The 21,612-nt window shown below is 33.8% G+C and overlaps 1 protein-coding gene across 2 annotated transcripts; it reads right to left on the bottom strand.

Moving 5' to 3' along the window:
• Window positions 1-305: 305 nt before the first annotated feature.
• LOC132545345 (succinate--CoA ligase [ADP/GDP-forming] subunit alpha, mitochondrial-like) lies at window positions 306-21,612 on the bottom strand. Of its 2 annotated transcripts, none has more exons than XM_060209022.1 (9): window positions 21,549-21,612; window positions 20,145-20,248; window positions 18,737-18,853; window positions 18,205-18,475; window positions 17,550-17,711; window positions 17,194-17,267; window positions 11,833-12,021; window positions 11,346-11,383; window positions 306-571 (listed from the first exon to the last, which is right to left on the bottom strand). In XM_060209022.1, the coding sequence occupies exons 1-8, from the start codon at window positions 21,583-21,585 to the stop codon at window positions 11,363-11,365; spliced, it is 975 nt and encodes a 324-aa protein (XP_060065005.1). In that variant the 5' UTR covers window positions 21,586-21,612; the 3' UTR covers window positions 306-571; window positions 11,346-11,362. The 2 variants fall into 2 exon arrangements, with proteins under 2 accessions (XP_060065005.1, XP_060065006.1); XM_060209023.1 differs by having other exon boundaries at window positions 11,357-11,383.

Below are 21,612 nucleotides of genomic sequence, written 5' to 3'. Positions count from 1 at the left end.
TTGAAATGCACAACCTATAGGCATGTATAGCACTGCCAGGCTGCAGGAGCAAGGTGAACAATACAGGCCTCTTGTTGTACATAGAATATAATTTAAGGGTGACATTTCAATGACTACAGGTCACCTTCATCAGACAAATGACAAGTGTGGAGCATACTAGCATTGCATATGTAGTGTAAAAGATGGTAGAGAATTTACCAACTTTTTTGTCTGAACTATAATCTTAGTACACTCACACCAAAAATAGCGTGACAAAATGGTAAATAAACGTACCATGCTAACTTTAAAACAACACAAACCACAAGTTTTTCATCTGGATAACTTTAATAGCATATATATCAACGTCACATGTCGACTGTTTTCAATATTAGTGGCAAATTTACCTGTCACACAATCAAACCAATCAGGAACAGGTACATCACAGGCCGGTGTCCTTAGTCATTTGAAACTTCCTCACAGGATAAATTTAAAATAAAATTTACAAAACTGACAATCAAACCATTGCTAATTTTCTGTCTAATTGTATCATTGGCACCTCTGTACACTAGGATTCCTCGGTCAGTCCCATTGCCTGGAATGAAGAAAAGAAATTATTAGTGATTAACAGAAACAAAAGGGATGGTAAACCTGATTATATTATTCATTTTTAAAATCATTCTTTTCCATAATATCACTATTAACCATGTTTTTTTTAACAGTTCTTCCTTCAGAATGAAATAGGTGAAAACTACACTTATGCATATTGCTAAAGAAAAGTACTGACTAGATGTGATCAAAGGAATGTTTCAAATATATCCATTATAAAAAGAAAAAAAAAGTTGATATATCAAGATTCCGGAACTTAATCATGTTGATGTTAAAACAAGTGCTGTGGTCATTTATGATACAGACAATATTAGATGAAATAGAATATCTATCATATACATATTCTGAATTTAGAATTTCACTTTTAAACCAAATATATCTCATTTCTGAATTGTGTGCCACTGTTTTCTTTGGATACTGAATGATCTGAAATGAAACATCCTTTTATAATGACCTGAACCTATAGATTAAAATGCTTGTAAAAAAAATGTTTTTTTTCGGGGGGAGGGGGGAATTATTCATTATGGCATACTAAAGGAAACATATGGCTTTCCTTTCTGATAAGCCTGTCTTTTGCAGATCAATGACACTGACAATATAGACTAACTAACAGGATCCATGACATCAAAAGGAACTCGGTGTTATTCAGGTAGGAAGGCCTGAAATCTCTCTCTATTTTTAAAACATTTAACACCTGTGATCTAAAAAGCAGGAATCATATAGACTTATCAACATATTCATATACATCGAATAAACACAATTGATACCAATATGATTATTCAGCAAGTGAAACAGTAAATTATCTTTTTGCATTACCTCGGTGTTATTCAGGTAGGAAGGCCTGAAATCTCTCTCTATTTTTAAAACATTTAACACCTGTGATCTAAAAAGCAGGAATCATATAGACTTATCAACATATTCATATACATCAAATAAACACAATTGATACCAATATGATTATTCAGCGAGTGAAACAGTAAATTATCTTTTTGCATTACCTCGGTGTTATTCAGGTAGGAAGGCCTGAAATCTCTCTCTATTTTTTGCATTACCTTAAAACCAATGGAATATTTTAGTACATTGTAATTTATTTTAGATTTGACAAAGAGAGTTTGTCAAGGCTTGTAATTTTAGAGATCCCTGTAGTAATTGAAAACTCTATATAGTATTATCACATTCTCATTTTAGCTTCAGTCTCCAGTGTTCTGGGGATGCTTTCATTTGCTTATATTGACATTTGCTCTGCCACCCATAACATGCATACCAGAAAAAAAATTTCATAAGGTTATGAAAACTTCAAGATTCATGTGACATTTGGTACAAGATTTTTGTGTATGTAGTGATTCTATCTTGTTCAGGGGAACACCTCAACTGGCGCTTGTTTTTCCTGAAAATAAATTACTGCACTACATAGAATGTTTTTGAAACGTTCAAAGATGCAACAAATAAGAAGTTTATGTAGTAAAAGAGTTTTTGTGTGAACAACGAAATATTGTCACTTCTGTCATCCACTTGAACATCAATCATAATTGACAATGCAGATAAGCCCTTTGTCAATTAACGAATACACCTGTGTATAATGGCTGAGGATGGATTCGGTGAGGTTGAAACAAATTCAGATGACGATGAACTGTTGGGCAATTTACACTAATACTGAAATTCTGACAAATAATGTGTTTCATGGATGTAAGACACACATCCAAATGGTTCCAGCTGGCTTGCAGAGCCACATTGCTGCAGCGTCAACCGTGACATTGAGAATCATACTGATGATGGGTAATTATTTTTTACTTTTTTTTTGTGTATATGTTTATCTTTAATTGTTCCTAATACTAAAGTACAGAATATTCAATAGAAACAATGCAAAAGGGTGCATAATTAGTTGTGGACCGACCATAACAGCATTTCATACAGCTGTTTATAGCGGAGTGTGTTTTCTTTTGTATCTCCTGTAACTCTAGAAGTAGGCATTATGCTCTTTGAGACAAAATCTGACAAACAATATAAATCTGCGCCATATTAAAACATACCTGTGAATGAATATATAAATATGAATGTGTCTCCACCACATCACATTGAATAACTTAACATTTATTAAAAGTTTTAAAAGTTTGTTTTTTTTGTTATAGTTTAAGAATTAACACATATCACACAAAGGTCATTTAAAGAAGAAGTCTTAAGAGCAACAAGAGATCCCAAAGGGATCTTGGCGCCCACCATTGTTTGATCTTTATTTGCTCTTTCAAAGCTTGATCTTTTCCTTTCTTTTCTCTTCTCTTCTCTGTTTTTGCTCATTATGATTAAAAATTTGAACATCCCTTTGTGGGGAGGGGGGATCTTTACCTGCCAAATCCGAAATGGTTGTATGAAGGCCATTTTGCTTTTTCTGATCAGTCCCAAAATCAAACAGGCACAAATAGAGACCAAAGGAAACATCTGTATGAAATTTGAGAGAGATCCATTCAGTACTTAAGAAATAGTGATAGCAATCTTTCAAAGTCAAAATCCAAGATGACTGTCTGTAGGCTATTTTCTTTATCTTGTCAGTACCAAAATCAAACAGGGATCAAGAGAAACATACACATGAAATCTGAGAAAGATCTATGCTGCAGTTCTCAAGAAATAGCGATAACAAACTTGCATAGTCAAAATCCAAGATGGCCACCTGTAGGCCATTTTGTTTTACTGATCAGTTCCAAAATTTGATGAGCACAACAAGAGACCAAAGGGAACCTACATATAACATTTGAGAAAGATCCATCCATACTTATCAAGAAATAACGATAACAAACTTAATTGAAAAAATCCATGACGGCTGCCTGTCAGCCATTTTGATTTTCTGATCAGTCCCAAAATCAAATGGGTAAAACAAGGGACCCAGGGGAACCTACATATGAAATTTGAGAAAGATCTACTTCTCAAGATATAGTGATAACAAAAATTGTTTACTGACTGACAGACAACAGACATAGTGCGATTTGAATCTTAAAAAAAATCTTATATGCATTCATTCTAAACACATTCATTTAATTCTCTGTGTGTATAACTTTTTTCATATACCATATCTCAACTAATATGCACGCCCGTTCCTTTAGATGTACCACCATTTTTTCCATGGAAAAGGTCACAAGTGCTTGAAGTTTGTAAAAATGTTGCTTTTTTATTTACTTAACCATCTACCAGTACAATATTAAACCTTTCAACTATTTTCCTTCCATATACCCTTGTCCTAGCCACTAAATAGTATGACTGAAATTTACACTTTCTTATTTTACTGTTGTGTTTCCCTCTACCTGTTTAAAGACAGATCATGTGGAAACTAAGCTCTGTGAATAATCTTATTAAGCAAACAACTATCTTTGTAAATGTGCAATCTGTTAGAAATGGTACTTTTAATTCCATTTGTAATTTCAAGGGTGAATTTAAACAATTAGCAGGCTGTGAAGTCATTTATTTTCTAACAATATATACTGTTGTTGGATCACACAACGTCACAAGATGTGTGAACGATGTCTGCATGATGTGCACATGAAAGGAGAGCTGGACAAAATAAGCTATCGCACATCTGTGTGCATGTTGTATGGTCCTATAACACAGATAAATTTTAGAATTGCTTATAGATAAATGTGGAATAGGGTTTATTTATTTTCTAAGTATATGAGAGAACAACTAAATATTTCATAATTGAGATGTAGATATATAAGTTGGACACTTTGATCTATCAGATACAACTGAATAGTTAAATACACAAATGATTAAAAAGTGAATGGTTTACAAGGCGCCCAGCCTTTTTGTAGAGACACTCATTATATATACAATATATCAGACTATCAGACAGGAAATTTTAATGTCATTACTTCAGTATTACTCTCTTTTTTCTATCATTTTGTAAACAAAAACATATTCTCAGGTAAATCTAAAGATTTTTGTTTGTTACTTGGGAGACCTGGCCAATATGAATCCAGACCTGTAACATAAATACCGATACCCATATTAAAGTATTTTTTGTTGCTCAAATCACATCACTCATCACTCTAAGAAGTGTGAAACTATAAAACAGAAAAACTTATCCATGCAGGGTCAAGTGTTGTTTCGAAAATTGTCTAATTAAAAATGTTTTTTATAATCAGCGATCAATTCTAATATGCAAGTGATCGCTATTTTGTCATAACTATCTGAGTTTTCCATTTACTTTTCAATTCACAATATCAGGCAACTGTGATTCTATCACACAGTTGTACACTAGCTACTGTATAGTGTGTGTATGCAGATGATGTGGCACATTATGTATACGCTATGTACACACAAAGCTTTTAGTGCATTGTGTATTCATTTTTATTTAGGACCTTGAGACAATTTATTAAAACAAAGAGAATTAGCATTGAAGATCATGTCAAAATCAGATGCTAGCCCAGCCTTCATTTGAATTGTCAACAAAAAGTCATCAACTGTCTCTTAGATCTTAGATATTTCACCCTATAACCTCAATTATGCTATTTTCCAATGTCACAAGTCAAGCATGATTTCATGGTGGCTTCCGACCAGTTTTAACCAGTTTTAAAAATTATCTTGTATAATCACTGATTTTAGAACAAATAACATGTAAATAAAATCCTACAACCATCCTGAATAGCTTACCATAAAACATCTCCAAAACTATAAATAAAAGGTTAACAAAATACTACTTCAAACTCTAAATTGATAAAAAGCTTATAAACTGCACAAAACAATTTGATGTACTGACAAGGAGCGCTGTTAGCTTAAAACTAGTTCATTATTCACACGTGGAGGGCAATATATATCGCACCTCATCCTGAGGGTTTATTGGGGAAATGTACTTGTTTGCAAAAATAGCAGGACCTTATACTTTTTATTTGTCTTGAAAATGCTGCTCAAAGAAAAAGCTGACAGATGATACCAGTAATTTTCTACATTATACATCATAAAGTTACAGGCACTTTATTCCGCAAGACCTATTAATTAAAAAACATAATATATAGGTTTTCCTTCCCGAGTTCTAAAGCTTGATTTTAAAAATTGAATAAGACAATAAAATTAACCATTATATTTTACTCTGTGTATTTCTTTCAGTTTTGGTCAAAACATATAGAAAGTTGATATAAATAGTCCAATCAGGTTTATAAAACTTCTGAGTGATGAGAACTAGACTTCAGACTATCACAGTCTTATAGCCATTTCTACTGAGTTAACTTGAGTAGTTTATAGATGCAGACCTCTTTGACCTCTTTATCCATATCATTAAAAGTATAATTTTAGTGGAGATCATGATATGTAATATTCTTCCAGTACAAAAAAAAATATAAGTATAGGTCACATGAAAGGCAGTTCTTTATTACATTGTTAGCAGTGAAATATAGGCAAGAATAACATCACTTTTTTGATATTTTTCACTAGAAATATCACTTTGAGGATTGACCAATCAGAGAGCCCGAAACAAATCTACTCCAATTCCAGACAGAACTACTTTTTTCCCCTTTTAACTTTTTTACTGGGAACACAACCTTCAACTCCACCATAAATTTCCATTTTCATGGCAGTCAGCAGACGATGCAAGCCAGTAACTCTAACTATGTTATCAGTGGACCAAGGCATTTTAAAAAAATCCGTGTCATTGATAGTGACAGCGACTAGGATGGCACCATACTTTTTCATGCGCAGAAGAATTTATCAAACATTGTTTTTATTTTTTTCAGTTAACGTTTAAACCATTTTATTGTGTATAAGTGACATCAATAAATTACAAAATCCATGTCCAAACCCAAATAAACATTCATTATGATTTATTTATGGGTCTGTATATTTTTACTGATTTTTCATACAATGGACTGTTTTTGCCGCGCACAACATCGTTGTAAAATCAGTGAGTAGTGTCTGGAAAAAGCATGGTCAACTTACCCATTTTATAGTTATCATAAGTTTGCCATTGTTTTGGTTTATTTTTGCGATGAAAATGTAATAAACAGAATATCTAAGAGTGATAACAAGAGATCCCAGAGGGATCTTGGCACCCACCATTTGAGGATCTGTTTTCAGTTCTTGAAGATTTGTTTATTTTTTTTTGCTTGTTACAGGTGTTGTAAATGTTCATGAACTGGTCTTCATTGAATGTACTCAATGATGGCACAAGATATTTTTATTAAGCACCTATTAGCAAATATCATTTGAAAAAGATCCCAAAGTATTATTAGATAGCAGTCAGTTACAGGTGGATAATGGACAATATGCTTGTGCTGTATTACTGTCGACATCCAAGATGGCTGCCTGTGGGCCACCTTGATTTCAAATCAGTCCAAAAAAGGTACAATGCACAACTAGGGACCAAGGGAAACCAATATCTATGAAATATCAGAAGGATCCATCCAGTACTTCCTCAGATATAGCAGTAACAAAATTTTACTCTCAAAATCCAAGATGGCTGCCTGTCGGCCATCTTGAATTCGAATCAATCCAAAAAAGGTACAATGCACAACTAGGGACCAAGGGGAACCTACATATGAAATTTGGGAAAGATCCATCCAGTACTTTCCAAGAAATAGCGGTAACAAACTTTTACATCCAAAATCCAAGATGGCCACCTGTCGGCCATCTTGAATTCAAATCAGTCAAAAAAAGGTACAGTGCACAACTAAGGACCAAGGGGAAACTGCATATGGAATTTGAGAAAGATCCATCCAGTACTTTCCAAGAAATAGCGGTAACAAACTTTTACATCCAAAATCCAAGATGGCCACCTGTCGGCCATCTTGAATTCGAATCAGTCAAAAAAAGGTACAGTGCACAACTAAGGACCAAGGGGAAACTGCATATGGAATTTGAGAAAGATCCATCCAGTACTTTCTCAGAAATAGCGGTAACAAACTTTTACTTCCAAAATCCCAGATGGCCACCTGTTGGCCATCTTGAATTCGAATCAGGCCAAAAAAGGTACAATGCACAACTAGGGACCAAGGGGAACCTGCATATGAAATTTGAGAAAGATCCATCCAGTACTTTTCCAGAAATAGCGGTAACAAACTTTTACTTCCAAAATCCAAGATGGCCACCTGTCGGCCATCTCGAATGCGAATCAGTTCAAAAAAGGTACAATGCACAACTAGGGACCAAGGGGAACCTGCATATGAAATTTGAGAAAGATTCATCCACTACTTTTCCAGAAATAGCGTTAACAAGAATTGTTTACGGACGGACGGACGACGGACCACAGACGGCAGGGCGATTTGAATACCCCACCATCTGATGATGGTAGGCTAACAAATATATTTCCCTCATGTGGCTAATATTTTGGTATCTTTCACGAGCAAAAATATTAGCCACACGAGTGAAATATATTTATTATTACTGAAGACACTATTAAATATCCTATATGTATTAAATGTTCATTGTTGTTAGTCTATATTTTTGATTTATAAATATGCTTTTAGAATCTGACAATTTTTCTTTTCCATGGAGGCCCTCAAACACAGTTAATAATGTCTTCAGGTTCTTTGCTTTCTCTCTGACTCACTTCTTCTTGAAGCATTTTCTCTATAAATTCACTATCGGAAGATGTCACTAAGGCTGCATTATTTCCTGCTCATTCATGTCTGTGGGCAGTGGCAAAGTTACTACATCATTATGCTAACTGATGTCTTATATTCACATCACATACAATTTGCAAATACATGTATATGTAAATGGGTTGAAGATAATAATTTCATAGAAAAAGAAATGCCATGAAATAAATACAAACTACCATGAAATAGCGAGGTTTTGGGTAATGTTTCCACAAATTACCATGGAATAGGTTTTAAGTATTGTTTACACAAACTACCCTCAGGTAAATTTTAGAAAACATTTATATAACCCATTTTTATATGGGGTTTAGAAAACATTCATACAAACAACCATGGAATAATTTTTAATTATTTTATACAAATTACCATGAAATAGGGTTTAGATAATGTTGAGCAAGGGGAAAGAAATGTATAGACAAGAGACTGCTAATGCCAACATGGTTTCTTATACGTTCCAAACATGATACCAAGCTGGGCTAAAGACAACACAAGTCTGTTAGATCTCCCAGGCTCTTACACTATTGAAAATGAAAATAGTAATAAACAAAAAGAAATTGCTTTTTTATGCATCAACTTAAGCTTGCAACACAGTTATATTAATTTCATATTAACACAAAATGTTAGCTTAGGTTACTGTTTTGTACCACTGTTAACATGCATGTAGCAGGTAAAAAAATATTCCAAAATATCATCAAAGTTACCTACTCCTGTTATGTGACACACAGCCTTCCCAACATGTACCATCAGACAACTGTCACAGATCCTACATCAATTATTGTGGTTGATAATGGTCATAATGCTTGTATTTTCTCATTCATTGCAATTACAAAAGGTCAGAAGGTTCATAATTTTCCATTTTTCATAAATTGACTGATTTTACAGTAATTGTAAAACAGGTTTCTAAAACAGATATTTATCACTCTTGTTGGCCTGTTTAGACATGAGGGATTCTTACTGTAAGTGGAAACCAGAGTATTCAGTGGAAAACCAAGGTGGTTGGATAGCCCCATACCCTTTCACAACCATTCCAGGAATGTATCCTTGATGTACCAATAGACAAATTTTGATGATCCAAAGTACCATAAAGGTACAAAAATGAGTCTAAAATGCTGTTCTTTCTAAAATCATAATATAGGTCACAGTGTCCTACTTCTGGTGGACTGGTTCACAACTTATTCTTTCCACAGACTGTATCTACTCCAACAATATTAGAGATTTACATGACAAGAAACTTTTGAAAGATTTAGCATTAATAAAGGATCATTCTTGAATTTCATATGCAGATTCACCTGGGGCCTTAGCTGTACAAAATTTTGAGTCTGATAAAAAAAACAAGATTGACGACACGGATTGATTGGAAAAAACAAACAGGATAACAGGTGGCCATCTTGGATTTTGAATATTAAAGTTTGTTTTAACTATTAGTACTAAATGGATCTTTCTCAAGATTTCATAAATAGGTGCCCCTTCATCCCTTTAGCTTGTTGTGCCTTTGATTTTAGAACTGATCACAAAAACAAAATTGTTGACAGACAGTTATCTTTGATTCTACTTAGAAAAGATTGATGTTGCTCTTTCTTGAGAAAAATAGAATGGATCTTTCTCAAATCTCATAGGTATATTCCCTTGGTACCTTATAATGTACCCTCTTCATTTTGACACTGCTTCGAAAAACAAAATATCAGACAGGCCGCCAATGAGATATTGTTATAGCTTTTTCGTGAAAAGTACTGGATGGATCTTTAATAAAATTTCATAAGTAGTTTCTCTTTGGTCCTTAGTTGTGTCCTTTGATTTTGAGATTAATCAGCAAAAAATGAATGGATTTTGTAAATGAAATTTTTTTATTACAATTTCTTCAGAAGTAGCTGATGGATCTTTCTTTTATTTATTATGTAAGTTCCCCTTGGTCCCTTGTTGAGCCCTTCTGACTTTGTGGAATTGATCAGAAAAACAAAATGGCTGGCAGGCAGCCATCTTGGATTGCGAAAATGAAAGTTTCTTATTGCTCTTCAAGAGCAATTTTTTTTTAATTTCAGTGTTAATAAATAGCAAAAACAAGAGAAGAGATAGAAAAACATCCAACTTTAAGGACCAATACAAAAAAAAATGTAAAGATAAAGTAAAAGTGTGTGTCGGATCTCTTTGGTATCTCATTTTTTATAAAGGTCAAACACAAAAATCTAGAGTTATGGCTACCATAACACTGGTATGCATTGTCATTCCAAGATATACTAACACACAATGCCAGTTGTCATGCTGGACAATCAGAACATAATTTCAGAAGATTCAGATGTACTCTATGGTTTTGTAGTGATCAGAACATATTTCAGGAGCCTGAAGAGAATATAATACCTAATGTATTCTGACACACAGGCCAACCTCAGCCATATTTCAGTCAAATATACAAAAACAGAAAACACATCTTTTAGCTATCTATACTTTCAGTATTGCCAGTAAAATTCTATTCATTCTTTGATTACATGGAACATGAAATACATCTTTACAAAATATGACAAAAAATGTTTGATATGTATATTAAAGAAACCAAACAATATGAACAGTTTACTAGGCACCACTTTTCAGCCCAAAATATATAAAAAATTATTAACTATACATAATAAAGAAAACAATCCAACACTCAAAATCCAAAAAATATCAAATCATTGAACAAGTTTCTAGTTTGGTTTATATTAATCTGTTTTGGAGTAAAAGTTGAATTGCCAGCAACAAAATGTTCCTGTTGACTTGAAGATTGATGTCAATTTTAACTGAATAAAAAATGCATGACTTCATAAATGACAAAGTGTCCTGACAACTGATGCAATACATTTTCAGAAGCAATGAAATATTCTAAAGACTTATGTATGTCAAGCATATGTATAGGGTCTGTTTCAGATATCAGTCTTAGTTCACAGACTATCGCAAGCAAAGAAGATTCAGATACCGCAAGTCCATCACCAACAGTGGATTCTATTACAGATAGGAGAACATCTTATTGAGTATATGAACCTTTACTTAACAGCTTTTTACTAGCACTAGAAATGCACTTGACATAAACTATATAATACTACAAGAAAACAAGCAAAGGTGGGGATGGAAAAGGCAGGGAACACCAACTCTTTACAACAAACATGTAACAGGTTCTAACGAATGCAGATATGGAACGAAACAAACTAAACTCACCAAAGACTTACAACTAATTACTGTTTTTTTTTCATAGCCTGCATAAAACGAAATTAATTTATATATATGTTTACCAACTGTCAGTTATCCGTCTTAATCATTAATAAATCCAAATTTGGTACATAAACCTACTAAATATGTATTCTATGAAAACTAAAGTCTAAAACATTATTAAATACTCAATCACATAACGTCTTCTTGATTAAAAAAACAAATAAAAAAACAAAGATTATCTGTATCATTATTAGTCCTTAGCTTTGTAAAGTGTTAATGTATAATCTACGTTGTTTCGCCTCATTTTCCTAAATGTAAGATGACTTTACTATAATAGGTGCATTTTACGACAAATAAATGAATAATTTTAATTAGCAAGTACATGGTAAGTTAATGCAACCAAACAGAAACTACATAAACTATGTATTACAGAAATAATACTGATATATATCATACACTACTATACAAATTGTCAGCTCCATTCTTTACTTACCTGAAGCATTGTGGTGCCTAGTTGAGCTGGAGACATGCTGACGTGAACACCTGCAGATTTTAGGGACTCTATTTTCTCCTCTGCACCACCCTTACCTCCGGCAATGATAGCCCCAGCATGGCCCATACGACGTCCTGGTGGGGCGGTCAAACCAGCAATAAAGGATACAACTGGCTTCGCATTAGGTCCCTGTAACAATCAAAGACATTTAGTGATAGGTCCCTGTAACAATCATAGACACTTAGTGATAGGTCCCTGTAACAATCAAAGACATTTAGTGATAGGTCCCTGTAACAATCAGACACTTAGTGATAGGTTCCTGTAACACTCAAAGACATTTAGTGATAGGTCCCTGTAACAATCATAGACACTCAGTGATAGGTCCCTGTAACAATCATAGACACTTAGTGATAGGTCCCTGTAACAATCATAGACACTTAGTGATAGGTCCCTGTAACAATCATAGACACTTAGCGATAGGTCCCTGTAACAATCAAAGACACTTAGTGATAGGTCCCTGTAACAATCAGACACTTAGTGATAGGTCCCTGTAATAATCATAGACACTTAGTGATAGGTCCCTGTAACAATCATAGACACTTAGTGATAGGTCCCTGTAATAATCATAGACACTTAGTGATAGGTTCCTGTAACACTCAAAGACATTTAGTGATAGGTCCCTGTAACAATCATAGACACTTAGTGATAGGTCCCTGTAACAAGCATAGACACTTAGTGATAGGTCCCTGTAACAATCATAGACACTTAGTGATAGGTCCCTGTAACAATCATAGACACTTAGTGATAGGTCCCTGTAACAATCATAGACACTTGGTGATAGGTCCCTGTAACAATCAAAGACACTTAGCGATAGGTCCCTGTAACAATCAAAGACACTTAGTGATAGGTCCCTGTAACAATCAGACACTTAGTGATAGGTCCCTGTAACAATCATAGACACTTAGTGATAGGTCCCTGTAACAATCATAGACACTTAGTGATAGGTCCCTGTAACAATCATAGACACTTAGTGATAGGTCCCTGTAACAATCATAGACACTTAGTGATAGGTCCCTGTAACAATCATAGACACTTAGTGATAGGTCCCTGTAACAAGCATAGACACTTAGTGATAGGTCCCTGTAACAATCATAGACACTTAGTGATAGGTCCCTGTAACAATCATAGACACTTAGTGATAGGTCCCTGTAACAATCATAGACACTTAGTGATAGGTCCCTGTAACAATCACAGACACTTAGTGATAGGTCCCTGTAACAATCAGACACTTAGTGATAGGTCCCTGTAACAATCATAGACACTTAGTGATAGGTCCCTGTAACAATTAACAATCATAGACACTTAGTGATAGGTCCTTGTAACAATCATAGACACTTGGTGATAGGTCCCTGTAACAATCATAGACACTTAGTGATAGGTCCCTGTAACAATCATAGACACTTAGTGATAGGTCCCTGTAACAATCATAGACACTTAGTGATAGGTCCCTGTAACAATCATAGACACTTAGTGATAGGTCCCTGTAACAATCAAAGACACTTAGTGATAGGTCCCTGTAACAATCAGACACTTAGTGATAGGTCCCTGTAACAATCATAGACACTTAGTGATAGGTCCCTGTAACAATCATAGACACTTAGTGATAGGTCCCTGTAACAATCATAGACACTTAGTGATAGGTCCCTGTAACAATCATAGACACTTAGTGATAGGTCCCTGTTACAATCAAAGACACTTAGTGATAGGTCCCTGTAACAATCATAGACACTTAGTGATAGGTCCCTGTAACAATCAAAGACACTTAGTGATAGGTCCCTGTAACAATCAAATCAACAGACACTTAGTGATAGGTCCCTGTAATAATCATAGACACTTAGTGATAGGTCCCTGTAACAATCATAGACACTTAGTGATAGGTCCCTGTAACAATCATAGACACTTAGTGATAGGTCCCTGTAACAATCATAGACACTTAGTGATAGGTCCCTGTAACAATCATAGACACTTAGTGATAGGTCCCTGTAACAATCATAGACACTTAGTGATAGGTCCCTGTAACAATCATAGACATTTAGTGATAGGTCCCTGTAATAATCATAGACACTTAGTGATAGGTCCCTGTAACAATCATAGACACTTGGTGATAGGTCCCTGTAACAATCAGACACTTAGTGATAGGTCCCTGTAACAATCATAGACACTTAGTGATAGGTCCCTGTAACAATCATAGACACTTAGTGATAGGTCACTGTAAAAAACATAGACACTTAGTGATAGGTCCCTGTAATAATCATAGACACTTAGTGATAGGTCCCTGTAACAATCATAGACACTTAGTGATAGGTCCCTGTAACAATCAGACACTTAGTGATAGGTCCCTGTAACAATCATAGACACTTAGTGATAGGTCCCTGTAACAATCAAAGACACTTAGTGATAGGTCCCTGTAACAATCAGACACTTAGTGATAGGTCCCTGTAATAATCAACAATCAGTAGACACTTAGTGATAGGTCCCTGTAACAATCATAGACACTTAGTGATAGGTCCCTGTAACAATCTTAGACACTTAGTGATAGGTCCCTGTAACAATCATAGACACTTAGTGATAGGTCCCTGTAACAATCATAGACACTTAGTGATAGGTCCCTGTAACAATCATAGACACTTAGTGATAGGTCCCTGTAACAATCATTAGACAATAATCATTTAGTGATAGGTCCCTGTAACAATCAAAGACACTTAGTGATAGGTCCCTGTAACAATCATAGACACTTAGTGATAGGTCCCTGTAACAATCATAGACACTTAGTGATAGGTCCCTGTAACAATCATAGACACTTAGTGATAGGTCCCTGTAACAATCATAGACACTTAGTGATAGGTCCCTGTAACAATCATAGACACTTAGTGATAGGTCCCTGTAACAATCAGACATTTAGTGATAGGTCCCTGTAATAATCATAGACACTTAGTGATAGGTCCCTGTAACAATCATAGACACTTGGTGATAGGTCCCTGTAACAATCAAAGTGATAGGTCCCTGTAACAATCATAGACACTTAGTGATAGGTCCCTGTAACAATCATAGACACTTAGTGATAGGTCCCTATAACAATCATCGACACTTAGTGATAGGTCCCTGTAACAATCATCGACACTTAGTGATAGGTCCCTGTAACAATCATCACTTAGTGATAGGTCCCTGTAACAATCATAGACACTTAGTGATAGGTCCCTGTACAATCATAGACACTTAGTGATAGGTCCCTGTAACAATCAGACACTTAGTGATAGGTCCCTGTAACAATCATAGACACTTAGTGATAGGTCCCTGTAACAATCATAGACACTTAATAGGTCCCTGTAACAATCAAAGACACTTAGTGATAGGTCCCTGTAACAATCATAGACACTTAGTGATAGGTCCCTGTAACAATCATACACTTAGTGATAGGTCTGTATAATTAGTGATAGGTCTGATAGGTCCTGACATAAATCTATACAATGATACCTGACATAAATCTATACACTGATACCTGACATAAATCTATACACTGATACCTGACATAAATCTATACACTGATACCTGACATAAATCTATACAATCATGATATGATAGGTCCTGACATAAATCATACAATGATACCTGACATAAATAGGTCTATAACAATAATACCTAAATCTATACAATGATAGACATAAATCTATACAATGATATGACATAAATCTATACAATGATACACATAAATCTATACAATGATACCTGACATAAATCTATACAATGATACCTGACATAAATCTATACAATGATACCTGACATAAATCTATACAATAACATACCTGACATAAATCTATACAATAATATCAGACATAAATCTATACAATAATAAATCTATACAATAATATCTGACATAAATCTATACAATATCAGACATAAATCTATACAATGATACCTGACATAAATCTATACAATGATACCTGACATAAATCTATACAATTATACCTGACATAAATCTATACACTGATACCTGACATAAATCTATACACTGATACCTGACATAAATCTATACACTGATACCTGACATAAATCTATACAATGATACCTGACATAAATCTATACACTGATACCTGACATAAATCTATACAATGATACCTGACATAAATCTATACAATGATACCTGACATAAATCTATACAATAATATCAGACATAAATCTATACAATAATATCAGACATAAATCTATACAATAATATCAGACATAAATCTATAAAATGATACCTGACATAAATCTATACACTGATACCTGACATAAATCTATACACTGATACCTGACATAAATCTATACAATGATACCTGACATAAATCTATACACTGATACCTGACATAAATCTATACAATGATACCTGACATAAATCTATACAATAATATCAGACATAAATCTATACAATGATACCTGACATAAATCTATACAATGATACCTGACATAAATCTATACAATGATACCTGACATAAATCTATACACTGATACCTGACATAAATCTATACAATGATACCTGACATAAATCTATACAATAATATCAGACATAAATCTATACAATAATATCAGACATAAATCTATACAATTATACCTGACATAAATCTATACAATGATACCTGACATAAATCTATACAATGATACCTGACATAAATCTATACAATGATACCTGACATAAATCTATAAAATGATACCTGACATAAATCTATACAATGATACCTGACATAAATCTATACAATGATACCTGACATAAATCTATACAATTATACCTGACATAAATCTATACACTGATGCCTGACATAAATCTACACAATGATACCTGACATAAATCTATACACTGATGCCTGACATAAATCTATACAATTATACCTGACATAAATCTATACAATGATACCTGACATAAATCTATACAATTATACCTGACATAAATCTATACACTGATGCCTGACATAAATCTATACAATGATACCTGACATAAATCTATACAATGATACCTGACATAAATCTATACAATGATACCTGACATAAATCTATACAATGATACATAAATCTAGACATAAATCTATACAATGATACCTGACATAAATCTATACACTGATACCTGACATAAATCTATACAATGATACCAGACATAAATCTATACAATGATTCCAGACATAAATCTATACAATGATACCTGACATAAATCTATACACTGATACCTGACATAAATCTACACAATGATACCAGACACAAATCTATACAATGATTCCAAACATAAATCTATACAATTATACCTGACATAATTCTTTAAACTGTACTTACAGTGTTAAAGTTTTTCAGATATTCAGCTGCCTTTTCTTCTGCCTGACCACCAATCTCACCAATCAGCACAATACCTGGATAAGAAAGCATTAGTGAAGGGAAATAACCCATGAAAAGCTCTTGATAAGAAGGAAATAGTAAAAGAATATGACCTATGCAAAGTCATAGACAGTTCTAAAATTTCAGTGACATGTTTGTCTTAGAAATGGTTCAAGGATTATTGAGGTTTGTTCTTTGATTAGATTTTATTGCAAACAGGAGATGGAGAGCACATAAATCCTCAATATATTAAGTGTGAGAGGATCAGATCAGCCTCTAATGCCTATATCAAATACAATTAAACTTAAGGCACCTACCTTCTGTGTCTGGACAGTTAAGGAAGACCTGAAGGCAGTCAATGAAATTTGTGCCATTGAATGGATCACCACCAATACCCACACATAGAGTTTGTCCGAGTCCAGCTTGTGTTGTCTGGTGCACGGCCTCATATGTTAGAGTCCCCGAACGTGACACAATACCTAAAACACAGTATGCAAAGTTTCCTTTTACACAAATAAATGTGATAAAATGAATTAAACATTCATTTCCGTTTTATAACGGTATGTGATTTACGAAGCTCATGTGAAATTCTTAATTTACCTTATCAGAGGCTTGGTACATTGTACTCGTTTCATAAATCTCCATATGAACTAGAAAGCCTTGTAATGTCCTCTTTGTTTGACTGAAACAGCCTAATACGTACTGAACCTTGTGCATTTATTAGATTCAGGCAGATGAAAAGGAGGTACTGGTATAGTCCTAATCGGAGAACAAAAGCCTTTGATCTTTCTTAAACTAATATTATTTGGACCAGTAGTTTCAGTAACAGATTATGTATAGTACAATCATCGATAGTTTGAATGACCTATCATGTTATACATATACTGGACTATTGATTGCATAATATTAAGTATGCATGTAAATTGTGAAAATTTTCCTAAGGTAAAAAACTTCCAATGAAGTGTCACTAACCTATTCTTCCTTTTTGATGAATGTGACCTGGCATGATTCCAATTTTACACTCGCCAGGTTTAATGATTCCGGGACAGTTAGGACCAATGAGTCTAGATTTATTTTGGCGTAGGAGCTTGTGTTTTACTCGGACCATGTCCTGTTGTGGGATTCCCTCTGTAATACAGACGATTAAAGGTACCTCAGCATCTATAGCCTCCACCAGGGCCTGACCAGCCATTCTAGGAGGTACATACACAACTGTCGCATCCGCATTTGTTGCTTCCATTGCCTGTAAAAGAAAATTACACATGTACTTTCCTTTCTTCTGGATTTAATAAAACAATAAATCAGAACATTAAAAGGAATTGTTACAAAACATTATTACCCAACATGAAGAAGTTATACAATGTACCATTTAATAAAGGAACTAATTCTGACATTACTCTAGCAAAGTAGTCTCTATTCTAACAATATTGCTTAGTTTGTACCTAAACTAATCCTTGTTTTACTGTACTATATAAACTGTACAGCACATGTCAAAGATTCTTACCTCTTTTGTTGTGTTAAACACTGGTAAACCTAGATGGGTTTGGCCTCCTTTACCAGGTGACACACCACCAACCATTTGTGTCCCATATTCTATAGCTTGCTGACTGTGAAAAGTACCCTAAAAAACAACCGGAAAGAAATGAATGTACTGGATAACTGTAACCATTTGATCGCTATAATACTGATTAAAAGGCAAATTTGTTTGGCATTATCTGATACATGTGGTCCATTGGGCCTGTATAGTTTAACTAGACCTCAACCATTTCCAAACTATACTGCAAGGCCATGTTAAACAAAGGACTATTTCTTGGTGTTACTGTGAACAAGAGGTCTTGAGGTTTATTTCTGAAAAAAATATGTCATCAAACATATTACGAAACCAGAAAACAAATTGGTGCAATTTTATTTCGCCTGTTGTGACCTAGTTTAAAAATCTTTATCAATTTATCTTCTTTCTTTTCAAACAGAATTTTCCGACAAAATATAATTGATATCTGTAACACATACCCACAATATAATACATTAAATTTGTCACCAACATAATCATGAACATGTTTATTAACACACAAAATCTGTGGTAAGTCAGCTTTAGTTTGTTGACTATGTTCAGACTTCATTACTTATTAGTACAATATCAAAATCACCACATTTAGTACAAATTGTAAAGATAGATTCATGTTTGATGTACCAATGACTGAATTTTGACTCATTCTCAAAACCAAAGATACTGTATTGAATAATCATAGAACACATACCAAACCTTGGTGTCTTACATTTGGACACTGAAGAACTCACACTATATAGAATAATTGAATTATATCATAAGAAAATTGTCATCATGTGTTCAGATTTTGTGGTTGTCTTCAATTTTACAGAATTGTATGTTTATCTGTTGTTTCCAACATGACCAGTACATTGTTTTAACCCTTTACATTTGTTTTTATTATAACCACAGATTTTATATCAAAATTCTATGGTTTAAAACTTAATCCAAAGAAGGATTTTTTAATGGATTTTTTTTCCTAATTCTCTAAGACTCAATGTAAAGCATTCTTTTCAATAGTTTTCCTTTACCATTTCTATCACTTTCACTGTATAACTCTGACCTTTCAGGTCAAGATGACATGGTGTGATATCTTTTACTTACATCTTACTGACAATAGTGAAAATTCTCTAGTGTCCAAATATCAACTTTGGTATGTTAATTATGATTGGCATAGAAATAGATAATTATGTGCACCTGTACTTTCACATTATATACTGATAAAAGAATGTACACTGTAAACCTAAACCTTCGTTCTATTTGAAATCGAGACTTAAGTTTGTACTCATATTTTTGCAATGAACATATTCGTCAAATGAAAGTTTATTCATTTTACAATACTGACATATGTATTTATAATTCTTACCTGTTTCCCTGTAAATCCTTGACATATGACTTTTGTGTTTTTGTTGATTGCCAAATTATTTCTTGTTCCGGTGTAACAATGTCTTATACCAACTCTGGCAGCAACTGTAAGAACAACGAATCTCAATTTATCCACAACCATTGGAAGTTATCATATTTATTGAAAGTGAAATGTTTTATTTTTTGACATTTTTCCCAGTGAAATATAGGGTTTTACCATGAAAATATAAGATTTTGATATTTTCCCTAATTTTTTTCATCAATGACTTCATAGTATTTTCGGGAAAATATCAATTTCTCCCACAGTGCTTGGTGGTACCCTTAAGGTACAAAAACTCTTAATTTATTTATATTTGTATAAGAAAGTCACATGTGTTGTATTCACTTTATATCATTTGAAAATGTGTGTCTTACAGAAGATGTAACTACGTAATTGTTGAGCAAGTAAATTAACAGAGAGAAAACTTCAGCTGATATCAAAGAAAGGTGAGAAAATGTAACCAATAGAATATTCTGTTTCCTGATAGATAACAAAATTATTTTCATTTTGTGGATATCAAATTCATGGACAGTTATTTTGCATTTTCTAAAAATTCGTAAGAAATCGTTATTAGCTTTATGACTTAGAATTTAAATATTTCCACAGATATTGATAAGCTTTCTGGACAGATTACTTTCAGTTTACAGTAGAGTTTAACAAAATATAATACAGAGTGCTGGATGGGCCCAATATATGTTAGATCTATTTAATCACACGGCAAAAAGAGTCTGCTCATTGAGTCTGGTACATAAATTTCGCGTACATTGATGTTTACCTTCCGCTTACAAGGTATGTATACCGTGCTAACAAAACTCAGTAATGCAGTCTCGTATGAAAATATATCGTAAGCTGACTTAGTCGGAAGACATCTGACAATCTATGCGCAATTTTCTTTTACTTCATTATTTTTTCTTGTATTTTTCAGTCGACGACAAAGAAATGAAAATACAATCTCAGATACATGGAAATGGTCAAACTCGGTGGCTGCTTCTTCGTTCGGACTACATTTTGTATGTGCATAACAGGCTATATCGTATTTCACTCAGAATTTCTATGTATCACCGTTCAACAAGAACTTGCAAATAAAAGATCGACCACGTGTACAACGTAAGAATGCCTCGCCATTTTGAAAGATTACCAAATACGTTGCTAAATATTTTGAGTTTTATAGGTCATGCAAGATAAGTTTGACCGGCGTCTGCTGTAGGTCAAACATTATTACTGGTAACTGAAGACATATAACGTAAAGTGTGTCTTCTTCTTAATATGTTGCATACATGGTGTATGAAAGAAAATGACTATAGAGTACATCAGTACAAATTACTCTTATTTTCGACGTTACAAAGTCAAGCGACGTAACCTTACCCACTATGGGGCTAAACACTCTTCTGGTCGCCGCCATGTTGAAACGTTGTGATGACTAAGTAAC

Source organism: Ylistrum balloti, unplaced genomic scaffold (assembly GCF_031769215.1).
Source record: "Ylistrum balloti isolate Yb309-2 unplaced genomic scaffold, AGI_CSIRO_Ybal_v1 Utg369840, whole genome shotgun sequence".
NCBI classification, from domain to species: domain Eukaryota; kingdom Metazoa; phylum Mollusca; class Bivalvia; order Pectinida; family Pectinidae; genus Ylistrum; species Ylistrum balloti.
This window is presented reverse-complemented; position numbering and strand designations above follow the sequence as displayed.

Coding starts and splice junctions, on each gene's coding strand:
- LOC132545345 (XM_060209022.1), bottom strand. CDS start 21,585: ATGGCGGCGACCAGAAGAGTGTTTAGCCCCATAGTGG. Junction 20,249..21,548: donor AGTGTTTAGCCCCATAGTGG/GTAAGGTTACGT, acceptor TTGTTCTTACAG/TTGCTGCCAGAGTTGGTATA. Junction 18,854..20,144: donor AAGGATTTACAGGGAAACAG/GTAAGAATTATA, acceptor GTTGTTTTTTAG/GGTACTTTTCACAGTCAGCA.